The following is a 21,115-nucleotide window of genomic DNA, read 5'->3' as shown; positions in this document are numbered from 1 at the left end:
TTTATTTGTCGTTGAAATGCAAACCAACGTGGACGCGCGAGGACGCTTGTGCCTAACACTAAACTTGTGAATGAGCTGTCATCTACCAATCAGCATGTAAAAACTGGTGCCGAAAGTTGCAACTATGAAACGCCATTTTTTCAAAAATGTCGGCGGCCAAATGCCATGCCCTAACCCTTCAAATCCTGATCTCCTGTTTATACCAGAAATATTTATGGATTACCAGTAATGTTAACAGTATGATTTAGCTGTTCAAAAATGCAATCTAAAATCAATAGATTCCATTTTTTTACATTTCACAACATTACTCCAGAGTGATACATAATGAAAAATGGATGAAAGGATGAAACCATGTTTTTATATTGATTAGGAAAAACACTGTTTGTGAACAATCTTGTGAAAAGATCGTTGGAGATAATGAAAGACCAGGGATTCACACACAAAACCATCAGCCTCACTGAATCAGAGATACAACCAGGGTACATTTTTGACCAGCTGAGACCATATGAAGACAAACCAGAGGATAAAGTCCCAAGAGTCTTCCATTTTGATGTACCTCCAGTGGTATGTTTCTATGTACTTAATCATTTGAATAGTCTTTCCTGAAAGACATGAACACTTCAGAAACTGAAACGTCAATTATTGCATTCATTAGATTGGTGGCTCCTCCCTGATTGTTCATCTTTACCTTGTAGGTGTGTAATGGACTCTACTCATTCCTTGTTCAGCTGTTTGTGCTGAGATGTTTCCAGAGCACAGATGGCTCCATCTGGAGATGCAAAGACTGTCACCTCTATTTAGTAGAGTTTACAGAGAGGAAAGTGACTCAAAGAGAAAATGCAGAGGTTAATGAAGATATCCTCTTTATTTAACAATCCAGATAATCCATATTCTTTTTTTCTGCCACAAAGAAAACTTCTAAAAACTGAACTATTACAAATTATGTTAACTGATGTACTGATTTGAGCAAATTGGGTTAAAGACACACCACTGATACATATAGTCTCTTTTATGAATCATGGTCCAAGGCCCTTTGTAACTTCTCTTCTCCTTCTTGTAGATGTCCACGAAGATGTCAGAGTGTTTATTGGAAATGTTCACAATAGTCAGATGTTTATCACCAAATGACACGAAAGAACATTTGAGTGGAAAGTGTGGCATGATTTTTACACACAATGAATGTCAAACCATGGATGTTACTGAGTTCAGGAGTGAGGCATTTCAAAGACCTTTCCAATACCTGAAACAGTTTAGACAGAATACACTTGAACAATTCAAATTTGACCCAAACATGTGTGCTGATTCTCCTGTGGTGTGGTTGGAATGCCTATTGTATTATTGTGAGATTAAGGACCCCTCCTGGATGGAGATTCGGAATTTCACCCACTTCCTTAATGTGCAGCTGGAGAAATGTGAAAACTCTGTGTTTTGCTCCGATGCATTAAGAGATGACCTGACTGGATTTAGAACATTTGTTGTTAACTTTATGATTGCAATGTCTCGAGATTTCACTATGCCATCATTGAGTATGTCTGACGAAAGTGCCCTGTCTGGAAGAAGTGGAGATGAAGACATTCTCAGTGAATATCAAATTAAGAGACGATGGGAACAGCATTCTCATCCATACATCATGTTTAATGCTGATGGTGTGTCCATGTCCTTCTTGGGGTTCCACATCCGAAAGCTGAATGCTGTTGATATCCGTACTGGAGAAGTAATTATGCGTAACATAATATCTCGCACATTACTAACACAACTGAACCACCAAGGAGTGCCGATTAACATTGACTTCAACAACTTGGCTCGATCTGATCAGCTTGAGATTTTATGCAGAGTGCTTGGTGTCAGCAGTGTGAAAGACCCAGATGAGTCTTATCAGCTAACACTGGACAACATCTTGAAAATTCTTGCCATTCACATGCGATTTCAGTGCAACATCCCTGTGATCATTATGGGAGAAACTGGATGTGGTAAAACTCGGTTGGTCAAGTTTATGTGTGATTTGTTGAAAACAGAAAAACAGAAGATGAACTTGATTGTGGTCAGAGTCCATGGAGGCACAACATCTGAGCAAATCTACAAGAAAGTGGAACAGGCCATTCATATTTCAAAACAAAATGAAAAACTTGGCATGGACACTATTCTCTTTTTTGATGAAGCAAACTCAACAGAAGCTGTGTATGCCATCAAGGAAGTGATCTGTGATAGGACAGCCAATGGATTCAAAATTGATGCTCCAAGGCTCAAATTTGTTGCTGCATGTAACCCTTACAGAAAGCATACCCAGCAGACAATAGAACAGCTAGAGAGAGCTGGACTGGGTTACAGGGTCCGTGCCGAAGACACAAAGGAGAAGCTGGGTCGCATTCCAATGAGGCAGCTTGTGTACAGAGTTCAGCCATTGCCACCCAGTCTGTCACCACTTGTCTGGGACTTTGGCAAGTTGAATGAGCACACTCAAGAACTCTACATCACGCAGATGGTCCGTGCTTTCTTCAAAAAGGAAAATCTCTCGAAGAAATATGCAACCGTATTCACAAAAGTGATCTCTGTATCTCAGAGGCACATAGCAGGTTTAGCAAATGAATGCCGGATGGTGAGCCTCCGAGACATTGAACGATGCATGAAAACAGTCATGTGGTTTTATCAGCAAAGGAACACATTGTACCCTCTTATCGACAAGAAAGATGAGAGGGAAGTTAAGGTGAAGGGTTTCCACACTGATGACATTTTACGCTCCTTGATTCTTGCAGTTGGAGTGTGTTACAGTGCATCACTAGAGCACCGTAAGAAATACATTGAAGAGGTTGCAAAAGTCCTTTCCTTAACAGCCACTGACATGATGAAAGAAATAGACCTCTGCCAGGAGGTTTTCATTGAAAATGTAGATTTCCCAAGTGCAACAGCAAAGAATGATGCCCTGAAGGAGAATGTCTTCATGATGATAGTGAGCATGAATCTGAGATTGCCTCTTTTTCTTGTTGGAAAACCAGGAAGTTCTAAGTCACTCTCAAAAACAATAGCTGCAGATGCTCTGCAAGGAAAGTCCTCACGTAGCAATCTCTTCAGAAGCTACAAACAAGTTCAACTCCTTTCATTTCAGTGTAGTGCCCATTCAACATCTGACGGGATTATCTCCACTTTCAGACAGTGTGCCCAGCTTCAGCTAAAACAGAACCTGGATGAATATGTCTCAGTAGTTGTGCTTGATGAGATTGGATTAGCAGAAGACTCTCCCACAATGCCACTGAAAACATTACATCCTCTCCTTGAAGGTGGATACATTGATGATGAGGAGCAAGACGATTCCATGAAAGTTGGATTCATTGGAATTTCGAACTGGTCCCTGGACCCAGCTAAGATGAATCGTGGTATACTTCTGCTTAAAACATCTCCAGGAGAAGATGAACTGATCAAAACAGCCAAGGAAATTTGCAAATGTGCTAAACCTTCAACTACAGACATAGAGGAAAACATTCCCAAACTCACTCAGGTTTATTCTATAATTTTGGAAATGGCACAAAGCCCTAGTGACTTCTATGGGCTCAGAGACTATTATAGTCTCATCAAGGTGATTGTGACCTATGCACGGATGTCAGACACTGAACTATCAATGGACACTCTTGCAAAAGCTGTTCAAAGAAACTTTGGAGGTCTAGATTCTGAAGTTAAAGCTTTGGAAATATTTAACAGTATTTTTCAGACCACATGCAAACCAACCAAAACCATTGACCTGGTGAAGGAGAATCTTGAAACAGAAAAGTGGAAAGACCTAGAAACAAGATATCTTTTGCTTCTCACAAGTAACAATGCCGCCCTTTCAATCTTGCAGAGGCTGAACGCTATTGACAAAAATTACACAGAAATCATCTTTGGTTCTGGATTTCCACTCGACCAAGAGTATTCACAGGTCTGCAGGACAGTGAACAGAGTGAAGACATGCATGGAAACAGGAAGGCCTGTTGTGCTGCTGAACATTCAGAGTCTCTATGAGAGTCTGTATGATGCCTTGAACCAGTGCTATGTCAAACTAGGCGGGAGTAATTATGTCGACATTGGACTTGGGTCTCATCGTGTCAAATGCAAAGTCAGGGAGGAATTCCGCCTTATTGTCATTGAGGAGAAAAGTGTGGTGTATACACAGTTTCCATCACCACTGCTTAGCAGGCTTGAAAAGCATTGCTTGGACATGTCAACAATGCTCCCTGAGGATACAAGAAAAATCCTTGGAGACTTGGAAAATCAAATTAAGACAATGTTTTTGAGTGAAAGTGAAACCCGTCAAACTCTTTGTGATGTTTTGATTGGTTTCACTAGTGATTCCATGTCATCAGTAATATTGCAGTGCTACCCTCCATCTCCCCCTGAGTGGGACTCTTCAATGAAAAATGATATCATTCAACAAGCAAAGGGAAAAGCAATACAGTGTGCAACTCTAGATTCCATTCTAAGGGTGACCAAGGACAAAGAGGCTGTCCAAGAGCTGTACTTCCGTCATCAGACTCATATCAATCTGACTGATGTGATCAAGAAACATAGGAGCACTAGTGACAAAGGATTGTGTCTAGAGGTACCTGCACACAATTTAGTATTCCATTTTAAAGCTGCTATCTCTTTCATAGCTTTATACATATTTGAAAAATCTTGAATTTTGACAAGAATCTGCTATATGTATTGCAGGTGTCAACTTATTCTCGACTCCTAAATCAAAGAGATTTGAAATCATTGAACAAAGAACTGAACATTTCCCAACACCAATCTCATCTGTTTCGACTTCAAGAGTTTCAGACAGAGCAGGCTTTTTGTGATGGACTGAGGTAAATTTAAAATACTTATATTAAAAAACCTAGGAAACATGATTTGTTGTAAAACAAAAACTACTTTATTGAGAACATTGTACATGTTTGATTTAGAGTCATGTAATATTTAGAAATATTAAAGTAAAAATGTAGAATGTAATGCCTGGAATGTTTTGACTTATTATGAACTTAGAGTTGGATTTGTGGAGTCTACACACAAATTGACATGCTTTAATGATTATATAGACTAGACCTACCAGTTCAAATCAAAGCACATTGACCCCTCACCAGAAAGTTATGCATGCCCTGCAAACAAACAGGTGCTTTGTCTTACACGCATACATTGCATAGTCACACAGAAAACTGTAAGTACTGTGAATATACTGTAAGAGCTGTTGTTACCTTCATTCTTGTTTGTCCGTTATTTTAGAGAACGCTTCCAATCAAGTGCTGGGGGAAGATTGCTCACTTTGATTCAGTTCTACTTTGAAAATCCAAATCTGAGTCAAAGACTTCTGTCTTGTACCAGGTATTGTATGAATTGTAGACCTCAGGCAAGGCTACAAACTCCATTTTCTTTGCTTCTCTTGTTATCTCTGAATCTTATCATTCACTTATATGTTCCTGAAGGTACTGCATCTCAAAACTTGTGAGAGAATTCCAGGAAAAGACCACAGTTGATGTTATCTTGCTAATAAGAATTCCAAGAATATCAGGAGGATGTGGATATACTGCCTTTATTGGAGGTAGTTTGTTAACTTTTGTGTTAACTTCAAACATTTGTGTTTGCTGGCTGTATATTTAAACATTTTATTCCAGTCTTTGAAAATACATTGATATACTATTGATATACTAATTTAAAGTAGCATTATGATTTTTTTAAATGTTATTTTTGTTCTAACAATACATGTTATTAATAGCTTTTTTAAGGCACTAAGTCAAGTCAAGTCACTTTTATTTTAAAAGTGTTTGCAACTTAGTGTTAACTAATAATTGTTGCAAACTATAGTACTATGAACAAAATATTAGTGCATTCCTTGATCTACATCCTTATGTATCACTTCCTGCCAGGACTTTTATGGGCTTTTCCCAAATCATGGAAGTAACGTCGGCAAAGAGAAAAACCCAATCTTGAAAGAAGCAATTTTATTCTGAGAAAAAGGACATTTTCAAATATTTGTAACAACTTTAGGTCACCTACAATTATTGGCACCCCTACTTGTAATACCTTCTTACGCCTCCCTTTGCCAATAAAACAGGTCATAATATTATCCTATGACACACCATAAAGTTGGAGAATACAAAGCAAGGGACTAAGACCATCCATTTTTACAAAATCTCCCTAGATTGTCCAGATTCACACTTGTGCGTTCTCCTCTTTGACTCACCCACTGTTTTTAAATGACGTTTAGGTCAGGGGACTGAGATGACAATGGCAGAGGCCTGATTTTTGTTTTCAGTAAACCATTTTTGTTTTGACCTGGACGTTTGCTTTGGTTTATTGACCTGCTGAATCATGACACACTTTTTGACAGATTTCCATAGAAAAATAGTTCAGGTTTTTATTTGGGGTTCATGATGCCACACACCTCAATAAGGTTCAATAAGGCAATTTTTATTTAATCTGGCAATAGACCACAATTCTAAACAAAGTCACTATAGCATTTAATAACTCCTGCCATTTACATTTGTAATTAAATAACAGAAAAGGCTTTTACCTGGCATGCCCTATGAATAATCTACTGTATCACGTTTAAAGATTTTTGTGGAGGTCTTGGTGACCCCAAGATGATACCAAGATGACCCACAAGATGATGTGAAAAAGAAAGTAATGAAATACTTCTGAAAGTTCACAGACACTCTGATTAACTTAAAGAAGTTGAAGAAAATGCTTCTGTTACATTTTGTATAAAATAATTTCTAGGGTTCCCTTCAAGGTTGGTTGTGATTTATACATGTTTTAGTCAAATTTACCAAGGGTGCCAATAATTGTGGAGGGCACTGTACCCCCAAACCACCCCAAACAGGTCCCATCAAATTAGCATGAACTGCATAAAAATAATTATACTTCAAAATAAGTAATCACAAATCATCAAGACTCATCCAAAACCAAAGTCTAACCAAATAATAACAGTTATGACATTAAACCCAAATCCATTAGAAAATGGATATACACCCTCATTTCTTGAATTTCCCCTTGAGCATCAATAAAGTATCTATCTATCTTTTTAGTCCAAATTAGTGGCCTATTTAATGTAAAAGATATGATTCACATATACCAAAGTACAGGACATTACAGTTATCCAGTCTAGATTAAATAGAAAACATGTATGACCTCAAGATCTGGTGGCATTAAAAATGGCCTTTAGTCTGGCGATTGTTCTGAGGTAGAAAAAGCTGCTCTTGACTGCTACATTAAAGCAGCACGATAGAAGTTATTTTACCTTTATATCGAAGTCATTTTTATGGTAAACAAACTTGTAATGGGGAGAATGGTGCACCTATCATAGCTGGCAGTGCCTTGCAGATGGAAAACCAGCCTTGCCATTTGGCTGACGACAACTCGGAGACCTCGCAAGAATTGTGAAACATATTTATTGGTCAGTAGCTATAGCTCTTTGGAGATTGTCTTTGCCTGTTTCTAGTCCTTTAGCTGCAAAACAAGTGCACATGTACCATGTCCAGGGGGAAAGGGTCAAGCCATTAGAGGTATTTATAATGGCATGGTAAAATATAAATGTTCTGCTCTATACATAAATGTTCGACTATAGGGGAAGCCCTAGAGTCATGAAAATACCCCAAACTGTATTGGATCTTTAAGACATCAAGACCTATTGTACTAAAAATGTCCTAAGTAAAGAGTGAGGTGATGAAAGAACAACATTTGCAGAGGTAGTACAGTCAGGTTCAGAATTGTCAAAAATTGAGATTACTGGCTGGCAGACAAAAGGGGTGGTCATGTAATATGAGATATTTGCTCTTAAATTTCTGACTTTTAAGAAGATAAAATAAAAAATGCTGGTTTAGTTCTCAATTCTGAATGTAATGAAGGCAAGGATCAAAGTTTTCTGCAGCAGACATAGGAAAAGTTAGTTATTGTGGTTCGATTGGTTGATGTTGACAAGTTGTGTTATAAGAATTTATGACATTTTGTCCTGAATTAAGATTTCCTGTATTCTTGTGACTTTGTAAGATGATTGGGACTGTGCCCATTTGGACGAACTTATCCCCACAAAAGGGCTGACATCAGACATGGAGAAATTGTGTAGAATGTCAATACCTGAAGTCTTCAAAGAGAGCATTGAAAGCAGTGAAGGTAAGGTTTTACTACTTATCAAAAAAAGCCAAATCAGCAGTTAGGCTTATGCTATATACCCCTGGCAAAAATTGATTTCATGTTGATTTTCTCTTCATCAATATGTTTGTCCTGACTGAAAATGACACTACCACATGTCAAAAGGTTGTAAGACAATGTGGTAGAAACATGGAATCAGAGAAAGATGTGGTTTTATCATTTTTTATGAAAAATGGTGTGTCCAAAATTATTCATACCTTTCATAAATAATCAATGGAAACATCTTTATTTGCCATCACAGCTTTCAAAGGTTCTTGTAATACCTACAAAGCCTCTCCATGTCTCCACAATTATTGTAGACCGCAACTTTCTAGCAACAATCTGGGTTTTGAAGCAGGAACGAGTCTCTCTGGCCTTGTGCTCACTTTTTTATGGATTGAGGTCTCGACTCTGGCTGGGCCACTCTAAAATGTTGCTATTGTTTCTTGTTCACCATTTGTTTCCTACTTTGGCTGGATGTTTCAGATCATTGTCTTGCTTAAAGGTACAATGCTGCCCATTAGCCCAAGGTCCCTGCTCAGTGCCTGAGGTTTTCCTTCAGAATCTTGATGTAGTCCTTTTTTGTTCTCATGATGCCATTTAGTTTAACAATGTTGCCAGATCCCATTGTCTGAAAAACACCCAAAACTAAAACATTTCTATAGCTATTCTCCACTGTGGGTATGGTGTTCTGGTGGTTGAAATTTTCACCCCATCCCAAAATGGACCACTTGGTCATCATGGATGCTGATCATGGATCACTCTACTCCAAACATGTGCAACTCCGCGCATGTGGACAAAGAATTTAGCTTTCACTGGGTTTTATTTTTTACCCAGGGACATAGCCTGAGATTGGCATAAAAATAATCATTAAATCCCAATGATGCCATGTCCATTTCAAGTGTTGGGTGTGAAAAAAATATTCTTTTAGGATGTTTTTCCACCAGTGGGACCTGGTGACCTGTAAATGGTAACCATAAAACAACAGGGCTACTTTAAGATTTTGGAGGAGAAGATCAAGCAGTCTGTCGAGAGACCTGGCCCAATAGGTGGCATTGGACATTGGATACAGCCAAACAAGGCAAGAAATGGTTAACACATATATATGTGTATGTGTGACACATTAAGGAAACAATAACAAATTAAGATATTTTTTAGATTCTGACACCAGCTCTGATGCCTCAAAACATAATGGAAAGGTATGTACCATGTACAGTAAAAATCTAACCAATTACTGAAACTTTTGATCTCTGCAAAGCAACAAATACAAATTTACCTACCTTTCATCTCACTTTACAGCAGATGCTTGCCACACGGCTTTTGATCAAGATGTCCATCCAAAAGGCCATTGTGAAGCTGCGAGACAAAACAGATAATTCTCACAGAGCAAAAGCAAGAATTGATATTCTTCATGATTTGCTTCACCAAGGCAGTGATGGTGAATTGCAAACAATAATATGACAACTCATGTATATGGAATCACCAGAGTGCCACAGAAAATAGTAAATCTGTAAAACAATAAAATGTATACCAGGAAAATAAAGCTAAAAGCAACTGGTAAAACCAAACACAATATGGGAAAGCAAAAACAATGTCTCTTTATATTTTCAAATTTTTATTTCTTAAATTATTTCCTTTATTCCTCTTCATTTCCCACATTTGTTTTCTTATTATTTTATAGATGTTTTATTTTTTATAACACTGATGATTCCATACATATGAATATAATCCCAAATTGTAGCTTTGCAACATTGCTTTAGAAATTGAAGAGGGCCTTGACTAAAAATTATGTTTATCTTGCTTCCTTGAAAGTCTCGAAAAGGTTTTTCAAAGCCCTGGAGAAGAGAATTGCATCTGTCTTAACTACCCAAGAGCAGTCAACATCAAACTGGGTCATTGCTCAAGCCAAGTCCAAAAGTTTTGTGGTTGAAGGGACATCATTTCGGTATGTCCCCCAGACACTCACATACACCACCTACTATGTTTATTTTCTATTCTCAGTATATCTAGGTTTCATTACCTATGTGATTGTTTGGTAACATGTATTTGACACACTGTCCTCAGCCATGCCTTATGGATTCATCTGGAGGACAGAATTGCATCTGCAATGGCTCAGGTCTTGGCAACAGCTGATGGAGACAATAACTTGGATCATGTTGCCATTGGACAGCCCTCAGACAAAACTGATCTGTGGCTACAGATCTTCCAGAGTGAAGATCTCTTGTCTATTTCAGTTCTGCCAAAGTAAGAACATTTTATTAAGAAGATTCCAAACAGCTAAGAGTAAACTAAATGTTTTTGAGAAATATGCTCAAACATACTTTATATTTTTACTCTGACTATATTGTGAGTGCCAATCTGATTCCCAACACAATATCTTTACTGCTGTGTATTCTTCACAGATCAACAGAATCCTATTCTGTACTGTCCTCAAGCAAGTCACAAAAAAAATCATTGTCCTTTAGTTTCCCATTTATCTGGGTTGTGAAGGCAAGATTTGACCAAATATGGAAGCAGGTCCATGATCTTCCAGGTATTACTTTTATCCTTTTTAATGTGTCTATTGTTACAGAGTGTGTGCAAATGCACTGTACTCTTATTTGTAGGCTTCATATCACCTTTTATTACAGTGCATGCAAAGCAATGATTATTGTTATCCGGTGGCTTCTTCTCTACTATTATTCTTCCAACAGTTTTTCTGCATGTTATTCAGCTTGAACCTACATAGAAAAATAGGAACTTGATGCAAATGTTGTTGTGTATGTTTTCAAAAGGACATTTGTGCTATGTATTTTAATTGTACAATTTAGGCCCTGTTTAGACGACAACGAAAACGATGCAACCGGTGATGTTCTTCTGCGTTTGACCGTCATTTAGACTCAACCGGTGATGTTCTTCTGCGTTTGACCCTTGTCATTTAGACGCAAACAGAGGTTTTTAAAATCTCCGGGCTGAACGTTTTTTTTGGGGAAAACTCTGTTTGTTCGTTTGCGTCTAAAGAGATCCAAACGGAGATTTATGTGACGAGGCGGAGATTTTTAGTCAGTTCAAAAGAGAAAGAGGAAGTGATTCGTTGCTGTTGTTGATATTTTCAGGATTCTGATTGGCTAACATGGGCTTGAGCTTCTCATTACACTGCCACATACAAGTTTGGCATGCTCTTGAAGGCATATACCCGGGTTATTGTAAAGGAAAACTTTTCTGAAAACTGACAGGTGTGCACAATGTTTTTTTTTTTTTTAAACGGAGAGGGTGAAATGTCCGTTTATGAAAATAGCTGGCCACGTGTAAACGTAGCCTTATACTATTTTAGAAATTTGACAAAATGGGAAAAAATCCAATTGAAATGAATAGTGGAATCTTTGTGACTTTAAACTAGTGACATCATAATAGATCCAATGACCAGAGCCTAGGCTCTGAGGCTGACTTGCACCTGTTATTAGAATCTTTGGTTTCAACTGCCAGCTACTCCACTTCTAAGCTCTTCAAACTCTAGGCCAAAGATTCTAGAACAGAGCTCTGTTCTAGAATATTTGCTCTAGGCCTACTGCAAATTAAAATAAACGTTCTCCATTCAATTGGATCTCTCTCTATATATATATATCTCCCAATTTGAATTATTATATTATATTTTTGCATATTTGACTGCTCAACTCTCTTTATCTGTGTCCCTCTCCTTTGAACTAGGTTGTTAAGTCTGACGTCATGGGCCCAACAGCTTTTTCATCAAAAAAACGTTTACTAGGCTATTATATTATAGCAGCCAGCCGGTTTTCGCAACATGTAAACCTTGTAACCGTCACCTCCGTTTTAGTGAGAGTAAGGGTGCTTTCATAGCCTACCTGTTTTTTTCCGAATCATGGGCTGAATTGATGCAGTTTTTCTCCATTGTCCTTGGGTTCGTTTGTCTTCACACAGCAGCATTTAGATCAGAACAAATGATATAACAACGCAAGATTACACTTTTGTCTACAAACAAACCCATGCACAATTAAATTGTTCCCTTATTGGTCACATTTGACAGCTGAGGACACTATCCCGAAGTCACCTAACACTTGACAAAATGTAACTCATTATAGGAAGTCGAATAAACTTGTAGCCTATGTAATGTGAACAAAACATGAGCTAGCTAGATCTCTACTCTGTTAAAAGTCGAATAAACGTGTAGCCTAGGCTATGTAATGTGTAAAAAAAATATAAGCACACATAGTTGCCACGCTACACAATCCCGATTGCTTTCTCACTGCAAACAAACCGCTCTGGAGTTCGATTGGAAACGAACCGAGCACTTCCTCCAGGCAGTCTCGGTCTGTTTGTTTTGTACTGAAATAGAGTGAGGATCTTGTCCCTCGAAAACATATCCTGAAAAAAGCAACAGTTACCCCAATAATGTTTGAATAACTGAATACAAATCTGTGCTTTATATGCGCCTTTCGCTATAGACCTGGGGCCGGTTTCCCAAAACGTTCTTATCGCTAAGTAGTTCCTATTCCTATAGCACCTATTCCTTAACCTATCTCTTAACGTTATGGCACAATTCCCTACACGTTCGTAAGGTTGGTCTGGGCCCAGTTTCCCGATAACGACGGAGACATGCTCTTACGAGGGTTTTCTGCGATTCATCTTACGATCGTTCGTTTGTTTTTTCCGACTGTTTCCCGAACATGCTCGTAGCGTGAACGCGCGTGCACTGCTCTTAAGATGCTCTTAAGGGGAGCTGTCCACGTTAATAGTTCTGAAATTTCCTCTAATTTGACGGTGATGTCAGGTGACTGTACGTCACAGCTATAGGCCTACCATTTAAACTTCAGATCTACACATTAATTCACATCAATACGAAAATAGAAACACTTTGACATCTGCATGTAAGCATCCCAAGTAGGTTATATACCACACAGAGACATAAATAATTGTAATTATTTTAAGATTAGATTTGCACCATGCACGCAATATTTTTTCGCTGTGTCACTTAAGAACACGTTTGAAGATAAGAAAGAAGTTGAGTAAGAAAGAGAGGAATGTGTAGGCTTAGATTTTCATGCAGTAGGCTACAGACTAAACCACATGTTCCTTTCTCTGCTTGTACCCTTATAGGCCTAATAAAATATAGCCCTCACTTAGCAAAGATAATGGCAAACTATTCTGGTAACGTCTCGTTTCATAACTTGATTGCATTTTTGTCCGCTTTTCATCACATTATTATGACCATTAAATGTAGGCTATTTTGCACGCTAAAATCTGATTCATTACAGGTAAACACAATAAAGAATGGGAACGTAAGTTGGATTGTAAATTGTAATTCCTCTGTATGTCCTGTTGGTGACCTCAGTGAGAAGTACTGTTAAGACGGCTCTTAGCCGGTAACGAAAGTACTCTGGAGCACTTTCAGATCTACGAAGTGTTTTCACAACACTCTTAAGCTACGATGGTTTCGGGAAACAGTCGGCAAATCTTAAGACGTTCGTAAGAGGGACTTTACGACGCTCTTAGGCTTAAGATGCTTTCGGGGAACTGGGCCCAGGTATGAAAGCACCCTAAAAACAAAATCACTTATCTTTAACAGAGTAATTACTGTAGCTGTGCAGCCAGATTATAGTACAATCAAGGGTAACGTTCAGGCTTACACAAAAAATAGGATTTTATTAGGTTGAGGCAACAAGTGAATAGTAGGATGACAATTTTCTTAAAAGCTACTCCGAATTGCGGAAACAATAATTTATTTTACTATCTATGGAGAAAAATGAGCGGCTCTGAAAGCCGTGGACCGTAGATTTATTATTCCATTATTCCACTGCCTGGTTGAATTTCCCATTGTCATGCGTTCTGTAGAATGTGTAATAACAGTATGTTATTTGCACACGCTCCAATTTTTTGCCCGTATCACACTTGTATATTAATTCGCTGAACCCGTGAAGTTTAAATGAACTGTCATGTTGCATCCAAGCTGTAAAATATATTCAGAACTAGCAAAATTGTAGCATATGACAGAGGTGGCTTTTAGCTAGTTGGATGGCAATAGACCTCAACAGTCCCGCCCACTGCCGATTCCAGAAGTAAGAATTCAATATAATTTCTCCATTGACAACTGGAGTATAAGCCATTAAATTGTAACTGTCCATGGTAGACATAAAACCAGCTACGACATGAGTAAGCGATTATATATGCTCATATAGATGCCAAAAGTTCATGGGGCATCTATCTTGTTTTGAGAGAGGGGGGGTACTTGCGTTACTCTGTTTATCTTGTGTGGAAAAATTAACGACTACAGCAGACAAGATGACAGATGCACATTTGCTGCTTCTGATCTAACGTCGCCTGACCAGTGTTTCACACGATTGTGTTTCATGTTTCCATTGCAGATGCGTTAATAGCAGTCATCTCACGTTCCTCCCTATTTCGGATTTAAAACATGGAAGAGTTGAGGCTACAATGTAAATGGACATCTTAAACTTCTTTCCCTTTCTTTTCCATCGTTTCCATCTCGTAAACTCCAAGTGGCACAACAGGCGCAATGTTGTTCGTCTTTTTTTTTTATTTGTGTGCTCCGGTCCTTCTCTGGGTTCAGTCTGGTTGTGGCTAGATGGGATACAGCTAAAAACGGAAGTCACGTAACAGATAGTGAAATCTCCAGTGAAATCTCCATAGAAATAAACAGTATCAGGACAGGAAGTCACCTAACTAAACCCTAACCCTAACCCTAACCTTAACCCTTAGCTGTATCCCTTCTAGCCACCACCATTCAGTCTTTTGAAATGGCCCAAAACCTGCTGCTGATTCTGGGGTCCTTTTCCGTGAGGACCGACTGGCCAGAGCGCAAGTGAAACCCACTTCATAGAGTTAAACATGTTTAGATGGTAAATTCAGCATGAGAGATGAAATCTATGTGCTGTGTGCTGCACCTTGCAACAACAGTGAAAGTGAAATGTAATTTTTGGATCCAATTATTTGGATTTACTCCAAAATGTATTGGATTCATCCTATGCCTTTCCACAATGTGTTATATGACCAGTAGTGTTATGATAATCCTGCTTATTGAAAAATTGAAAAACATAACTTTTTCACTTTTTTTTCAGAATCAATGATTTCAACACAGAAGCAAATACAGAAATGTGAGGAACTGATCAAATTTCCCTGGTTGTTTGGCATAAGAAAAACAAATTCACTGTTTGGATTGTATGCAGAGGATCTGGCCAAAATGCACATGCCAGAGTGCCCACAGCAGCTCAATCAGGTCAGTAGTATGCATTATGACGGCTCTTAGCCCCACATATGGACACTATTTACAGTCTTACATGTATTAAAGCATTAACAAATCTGTAATGTGCCCAAAAGCTCAAAAGTGTCTGACCTCAGACTTGGGAGTGTTAGGCCCCTATCGTGCACCTGGCGTTAGGTGGCACAAAGCCCAACACAAGGCTTATTCTTATCTTACACTTGATAAAGTGAGGGATTTTTTGCCGTGCACTCCACTTTTATTAAAACTTGCGCCCAGGGGTGTGGCAATTAATGACATGAGGTGTCTGGCACATGATCCAAAAATGACTATCTTACACCCTCTAAAAATCATTATGCCACTGACTAAGAAAAACCTGGGGCCGGTTCCCCGATAACGCTCACTCTTAGCGCGCTAAGAAGACTCAAAAGATATATCTTACCAAAGTTGTTTATGTTCCTAAGTGTGTTCCCCGAAGTGTCCCTTAGGAAGCTTCTTAACACGCTGCCTCTTACGTTCGACATTACAAAGGCGCTGTCCCAAGTGAAGGTGCTGAATTAGTTGACATCGATTGCTCAGGAATCGATTTTCTACTTGTGAAGGTGCATGACGGCGTTAAGAAACACAACACGTTCTATGCAAATGAAACATTCCTCAAATTATTCCAGTAACATTTATTTTAACATAGTTTAAGTTATCAGTAAAATATAGACTATTAATTAAATTATCAAATTGTCAGTAATATGTTCCCATGATATGTTGTGACAGGTAGACTAACCGGGTAGGCCTATCCCTCGCTAATCATCCTCCCTCCTTATCCCGTTGTGCCAATTGTGCCGCTTCTTGACATGGGTTTAACGACTTCTTAAAATGATGTAATACACTTTATTAATGGTAAGGTACCTTACAATTATAATTGATTGGCAAGCAGCTGCAGTTACTTCTGTTTAATGCGGTATTGATAGATAGACTTTATTGATCCCCAGGGGAAATTCAAGGTTCAAATAAAAAATGTTGAAAACAAATTGGTTAATGTTTTCAATAAAAAGCAACCTATCTACAATGAACAGAGAGAGAGATTTAGATACAGTATGGTGGGGAAGCAACGTAAAAAAAGGGCACCAAGCTTCTCGTCAGAGGAACTTGAAGTTTTGCTGGACGAGGTGAGTTTGCGCAAGGTGACACCGTTTTCCAGCTTTCGGAATAACTTGTGCAACAGCAACAAAAAAGAGCTATGGAGCGACATGGACTACACGGCGTTTTTGATTCAATACAAGGACACGTTGGATCGCTGCCATAGGCCTAGTTGGTCGCTTACTGGACACCACCATGCTTACCCATTTATAGATCTTAGCCATTTAGAGGCAAATTCTTTGCCAGCTTTTAATTGGGGGCCAAGCAGCGAAGCTGCGAAGGCACCCATTGAGTTACTAGCTTTTCCTATTATTATTACACTTCCACCATTGGAGTCAATGGCAGCCCATAGAACGCCTGGCTAAAAAGTGCAGATTTTTTGGCAGAAAGTTTCGGGACATTCCACTGACCACTCACACTCATTTACGGACCTCTAAACCCAGCCATCTAGCGCCACCGACAGGTCAAAATCTGGCCGAAAATTGAACCGCTGGGTCTAAAGTTATGAAATTTGGCACACTGATTCAGCACTGCCCCATGATCACTCTCACCAATTTACAGAACTCTATGCCCAACATTCTAGCGCCACCAATGGGTCGAACCTGGATTGCATTCACGCATGTGACCATTGAACGGTTTTCACATATCAGGCACCGTTGGAATCCCTGGACCGACCTAAGTTCAATGACCCCTATTACGTCACTTTCCGCCATATTGGACCTCCGGCATATTGGATTTAGTCCAAACTCTACGAAAAGTTTCAGCGGTCAGAAATTTCATCCGATTTTCACGGAACTTGACGGAGATGATCTTCTGCCCGAGCTGCAAAAACGATACTTGCCAGATTTTTCGATTTCAAATTTGTTTGCCTGTGACAGCCAATCAAATATGGCGACGAAGCCGCCAAACAGGAAGTGGACTAACATCTCCATGACGCTTTGAGTTAACATAACAAAACTTGATACCATTAGTCAGGACAATGTCCCAATCACTCACAGCAATTTTTATGCATATACATTGAACGCTCTAGCGCCACCACCAGTTCAATGTTGGACATGCGTTCATGCGCATGATCCTTGACTCTTTTGTCTGATTTTCACAATTGAGGTAGCGTCTGAATCCTTGGACCATCCCGAGTTCATCTACCCCTATCCCGTCACTTTCCGCCATATTAGATCTCCGCCATATTGGATTTAATACAAACTCTAAAGTTTCAGCGGTTACAAATTTCATCCGATTTTCAAGGAACTTGGCAGAGATGATCTTCTGACCGAGCCGCACAAACGATACTTGTCAATTTTTTTAATTTCAAGTTTATTTGCCCGTGACAGCCAATCACACATGGCTATGATGCCGCCTAACAGGAAGTGGGCTAACATCTCAGCTACGCTTTAATGTGTGAAGTCCAAACTTTGTACAGGGACTTGGTATCTGATTGTGAGGACGCACTAGGAAATTGGCATCATTTGCCCTCTATAGGGGGCGCTGTAATACAGGAAGTGAGCTTGTATCTCAGCAACGCTTTGATGTACAAAGTTCAAACTTGGTATAAGGACCTGTTACCATATTGTGATGACGCACTAGGAAATTGGCATCATTTGGCCTTTATAGGGGGCGCTGCAATACAGGAAGTGAACTCGTATCTCAGCAACGCTTTGATGTATGAAGTCCAAACTTGGTATAGAGACTTGGTACCTGATTGTGGGGACGCACTAGGAAATTGGCATTATTTGGCCTCTACAGGGGGCGCTGCAATACAGGAAGTGAGCTTGTATCTCAGCAACACTTTGATGTATGAAGTCCCAACTTAATACAGAGACAAAGTAGCTGATTGTGAGGACATGCAAGGAAAGTGGTCTCATTTGACCTGGTGCTGTAATAGACAAATTGAGCTCACATCTCAGCAACTCTTTGGTGTATGAAGTCCAGGGACATGGTAGCTGATTGTGTGAACGCACAAGCTTATTTCTCAGCCATTCTTTATCCAATTGCAATCAAGCTTGCTGTGAGAACTTGCTCATGCCATGGCAACGCCATTCCTGCTATAGCGCACTGCTTGGCCCCCGCATTGCTGCTTGCAGCTATATTTATCAAAAGTGATTGCCAATTTGAACGCTTTAATGACATTACTAAATAGCCTAGGCTAATTACCACCATATTAGTTCTGATACCAAATAAAGTAAACTTCTTAAATAGGCCTGCATCCATTGCGAACATATGTTATTAGTCTCAAAATGTCCATAACATAAAATCATCGTTGAGCCACAACATTGTCAACATACTGTCGGCCTACCATAGTTTGACTTGTACTGAGCTGCGCTGATTTCTAAAGACTGCTGCACAGTAGCGGCGATTAGCGTCTTGAAAGCTCAAACAACGCTAAGAGAGAGCTTACGAATGGTCCAGGGCCCAGTTCCCCGAAAGCATCTTAAGCCTAAGAGCGTCGTAAAGTCCCTCTTAAGATTTGCCGACTGTTTCCCGAAACCATCGTAGCTTAAGAGCCGCCGTGGAAAACACTAGTAGATCTCACGAAAGTGCTCCAGAGTACTCGTTACCCGGCTAAGAGCCGCCTTAACAGTACTTCTCACTGAGGTCACCAACAGGACATACAGAGGAATTACAACTTAGAATACATAATCCAACTCCCATTCTTTATTGTGTTTACCTGTGATGAATCAGATTTTAGCGTGCAAAATAGCCTACATTTAATGGTCATAATAATGTGATGAAAAGCGGACAAAAATGCAATCAAGTTATGAAACGAGACGTTGCCAGAATAGTTTGACATTATCTTTGCTAAGTGAATATTTTATTAGGCCTATGAGGTAAAAAGCAGAGAAAGCAACATGTGGTTTAGTCTGTAGCCTACTGCATCAAAATCTAAGCCTACACATTCCTCTCTTTCTTACTCGACTTCTTTCTTATCTTCAAACGTGTTCTTAAGTGACGCAGCGAAAAAATATTGCGTACATGGTGCAAATCTAATCTTAAAATAATTACAATTATTTATGTCTCTGTGTGGTATATAACCTACTTGGGATGCTTACATGCAGATGTCAAAGTGTTTCTATTTTCGTATTGATGTGAATTAATGTGTAGATCTGAAGTTTAAATGGTAGGCCTATAGCTGTGACGTACAGTCACCTGACATCACCGTCAAATTAGAGGAAATTTCAGAACTATTAACGTGGACAGCTCCCTTAAGAGCATCTTAAGAGCAGTGCACGCGTGTTCACTTCTGAGCATGTTCGGGAAACAGTCGGAAAAAACAAACGAACGATCGTAAGATGAATCGCAGAAAACCCTCGTAAGAGCATGTCTCCGTCGTTATCGGGAAACTGGGCCCAGACCAACCTTACGAACGTGTGACTTACAGAAGATATACTTAGCGTACGAACGTGTAGGGAATTGTGCCATAACGTTAAGAGATAGGTTAAGGAATAGGTTAAGAACTACTTAGCGATAAGAACGTTTTGGGGAACCGGCCCCAGGTCTATAGCGAAAGGCGCATATAAAGCACAGATTTGTATTCAGTTATTCAAACATTATTGGGGTAACTGTTGCTTTTTTCAGGATATGTTTTCGAGGGACAAGATTACATAACACACTGACGGACAAATTTGCTTGTTTTTAGAATGAGACGTCTTCATATAAGGCAAACTCTTCTTAAATTAAGTCAAACTGCACTGAAAACAATAGCAACTGAAATTTCTGATTTTGATATAAGATTAATAACACGCTTATATTTGATTAGATAAGCATTTTTTGCGGTGCACAAAATCGCGCCATTAAATTAGTGAATGTCGACTGGCCTCACCTTTAATGTCTATACTCTTTACACCTCTGACCATCTGTTTCTACGTCACATGAGTGGGCTGTATGTGTGAACACAAATGTCCGAATGTCACCAAATGTCACCATCCGTTCCTGATCGCCAAAATAGGGCCCTAAATGTTTATGTAATGTTCTGCCTATTTACTGAGGTTTGTACATTGATTTAGCTATAAAGATAATACAGGGGGTGGGCTGTACTTTTTTCTTCTTTGGATTAAAAATCATTAGGCTTTAGGCCACCTTGTGGATAACCCACACAACCAAGTGGTTTACAGTTTTCTCAGTCGCTTTGGTGCTATTCTCACATCACTATTAACATTTGCACAGCAGTTAGTGCATTTCTCAAAACAATTAGTGCAAACTGCAAAACTTAGTGGATGAATTGCAAAAGTGCGTCACTTGCTCAAAATGGATAGTCCATTCCTCAAAAGCACATATTCATGTCAATGAAACTGTCAGTGTCATCAAAATGACAGGTCTTGACACCATCGTTTATGAACAAGATAGTCAAATGGCTTTGTCATGTTTTCATTATGACAGTTCTCTCAGTGTTTTCCAATGCAAAAAAAGGTCAGAACTCAGTGACGCTACCTGAACATGCTCAAGACAGCACTATACAGTACTTGTACAGCCATTTGAAAACTACAGTAAAGTTACACATTGCTGTAGTTAGGGGAGTAAGTGAGTACAAGACACTGAATACGTACATTTTTACTGTATGCTCTTTGCAATTCTACAGCATTGTGACAGAATTTGATAACTAGTTCAACAATTTTGTATGTAATGACTCAAGCAATGAAA

General features: G+C 39.1%; 1 protein-coding gene across 2 annotated transcripts in view; it reads left to right on the top strand.

Moving 5' to 3' along the window:
• Positions 1–21,115, top strand: part of LOC125287308 (E3 ubiquitin-protein ligase rnf213-alpha-like) — a 77,789-nt gene that overhangs the window by 13,846 nt on the left and 42,828 nt on the right. Inside the window, exons 9-21 of one of the 2 annotated variants that reach the window (XM_048232945.1) lie at positions 371–564; positions 696–845; positions 1,061–4,570; positions 4,681–4,817; positions 5,230–5,328; positions 5,430–5,545; positions 7,993–8,115; positions 9,292–9,332; positions 9,436–9,571; positions 9,946–10,078; positions 10,198–10,377; positions 10,536–10,666; positions 15,207–15,364. In XM_048232945.1, coding sequence (XP_048088902.1) covers positions 371–564; positions 696–845; positions 1,061–4,570; positions 4,681–4,817; positions 5,230–5,328; positions 5,430–5,545; positions 7,993–8,115; positions 9,292–9,332; positions 9,436–9,571; positions 9,946–10,078; positions 10,198–10,377; positions 10,536–10,666; positions 15,207–15,364 — 5,108 coding nt within the window. Of the gene's footprint in view, positions 1–370; positions 565–695; positions 846–1,060; positions 4,571–4,680; positions 4,818–5,229; positions 5,329–5,429; positions 5,546–7,992; positions 8,116–9,291; positions 9,333–9,432; positions 9,572–9,945; positions 10,079–10,197; positions 10,378–10,535; positions 10,667–15,206; positions 15,365–21,115 lie in introns of both variants that reach the window. The other variant, XM_048232937.1, reaches the window with a different exon arrangement.

This window comes from Alosa alosa, chromosome 2 (genome assembly GCF_017589495.1).
Source record: "Alosa alosa isolate M-15738 ecotype Scorff River chromosome 2, AALO_Geno_1.1, whole genome shotgun sequence".
NCBI classification, from domain to species: Eukaryota; Metazoa; Chordata; class Actinopteri; order Clupeiformes; family Clupeidae; genus Alosa; species Alosa alosa.
Note: the sequence above shows the minus strand (reverse complement) of the source record. Positions and strands in the feature narration are given on the sequence as shown.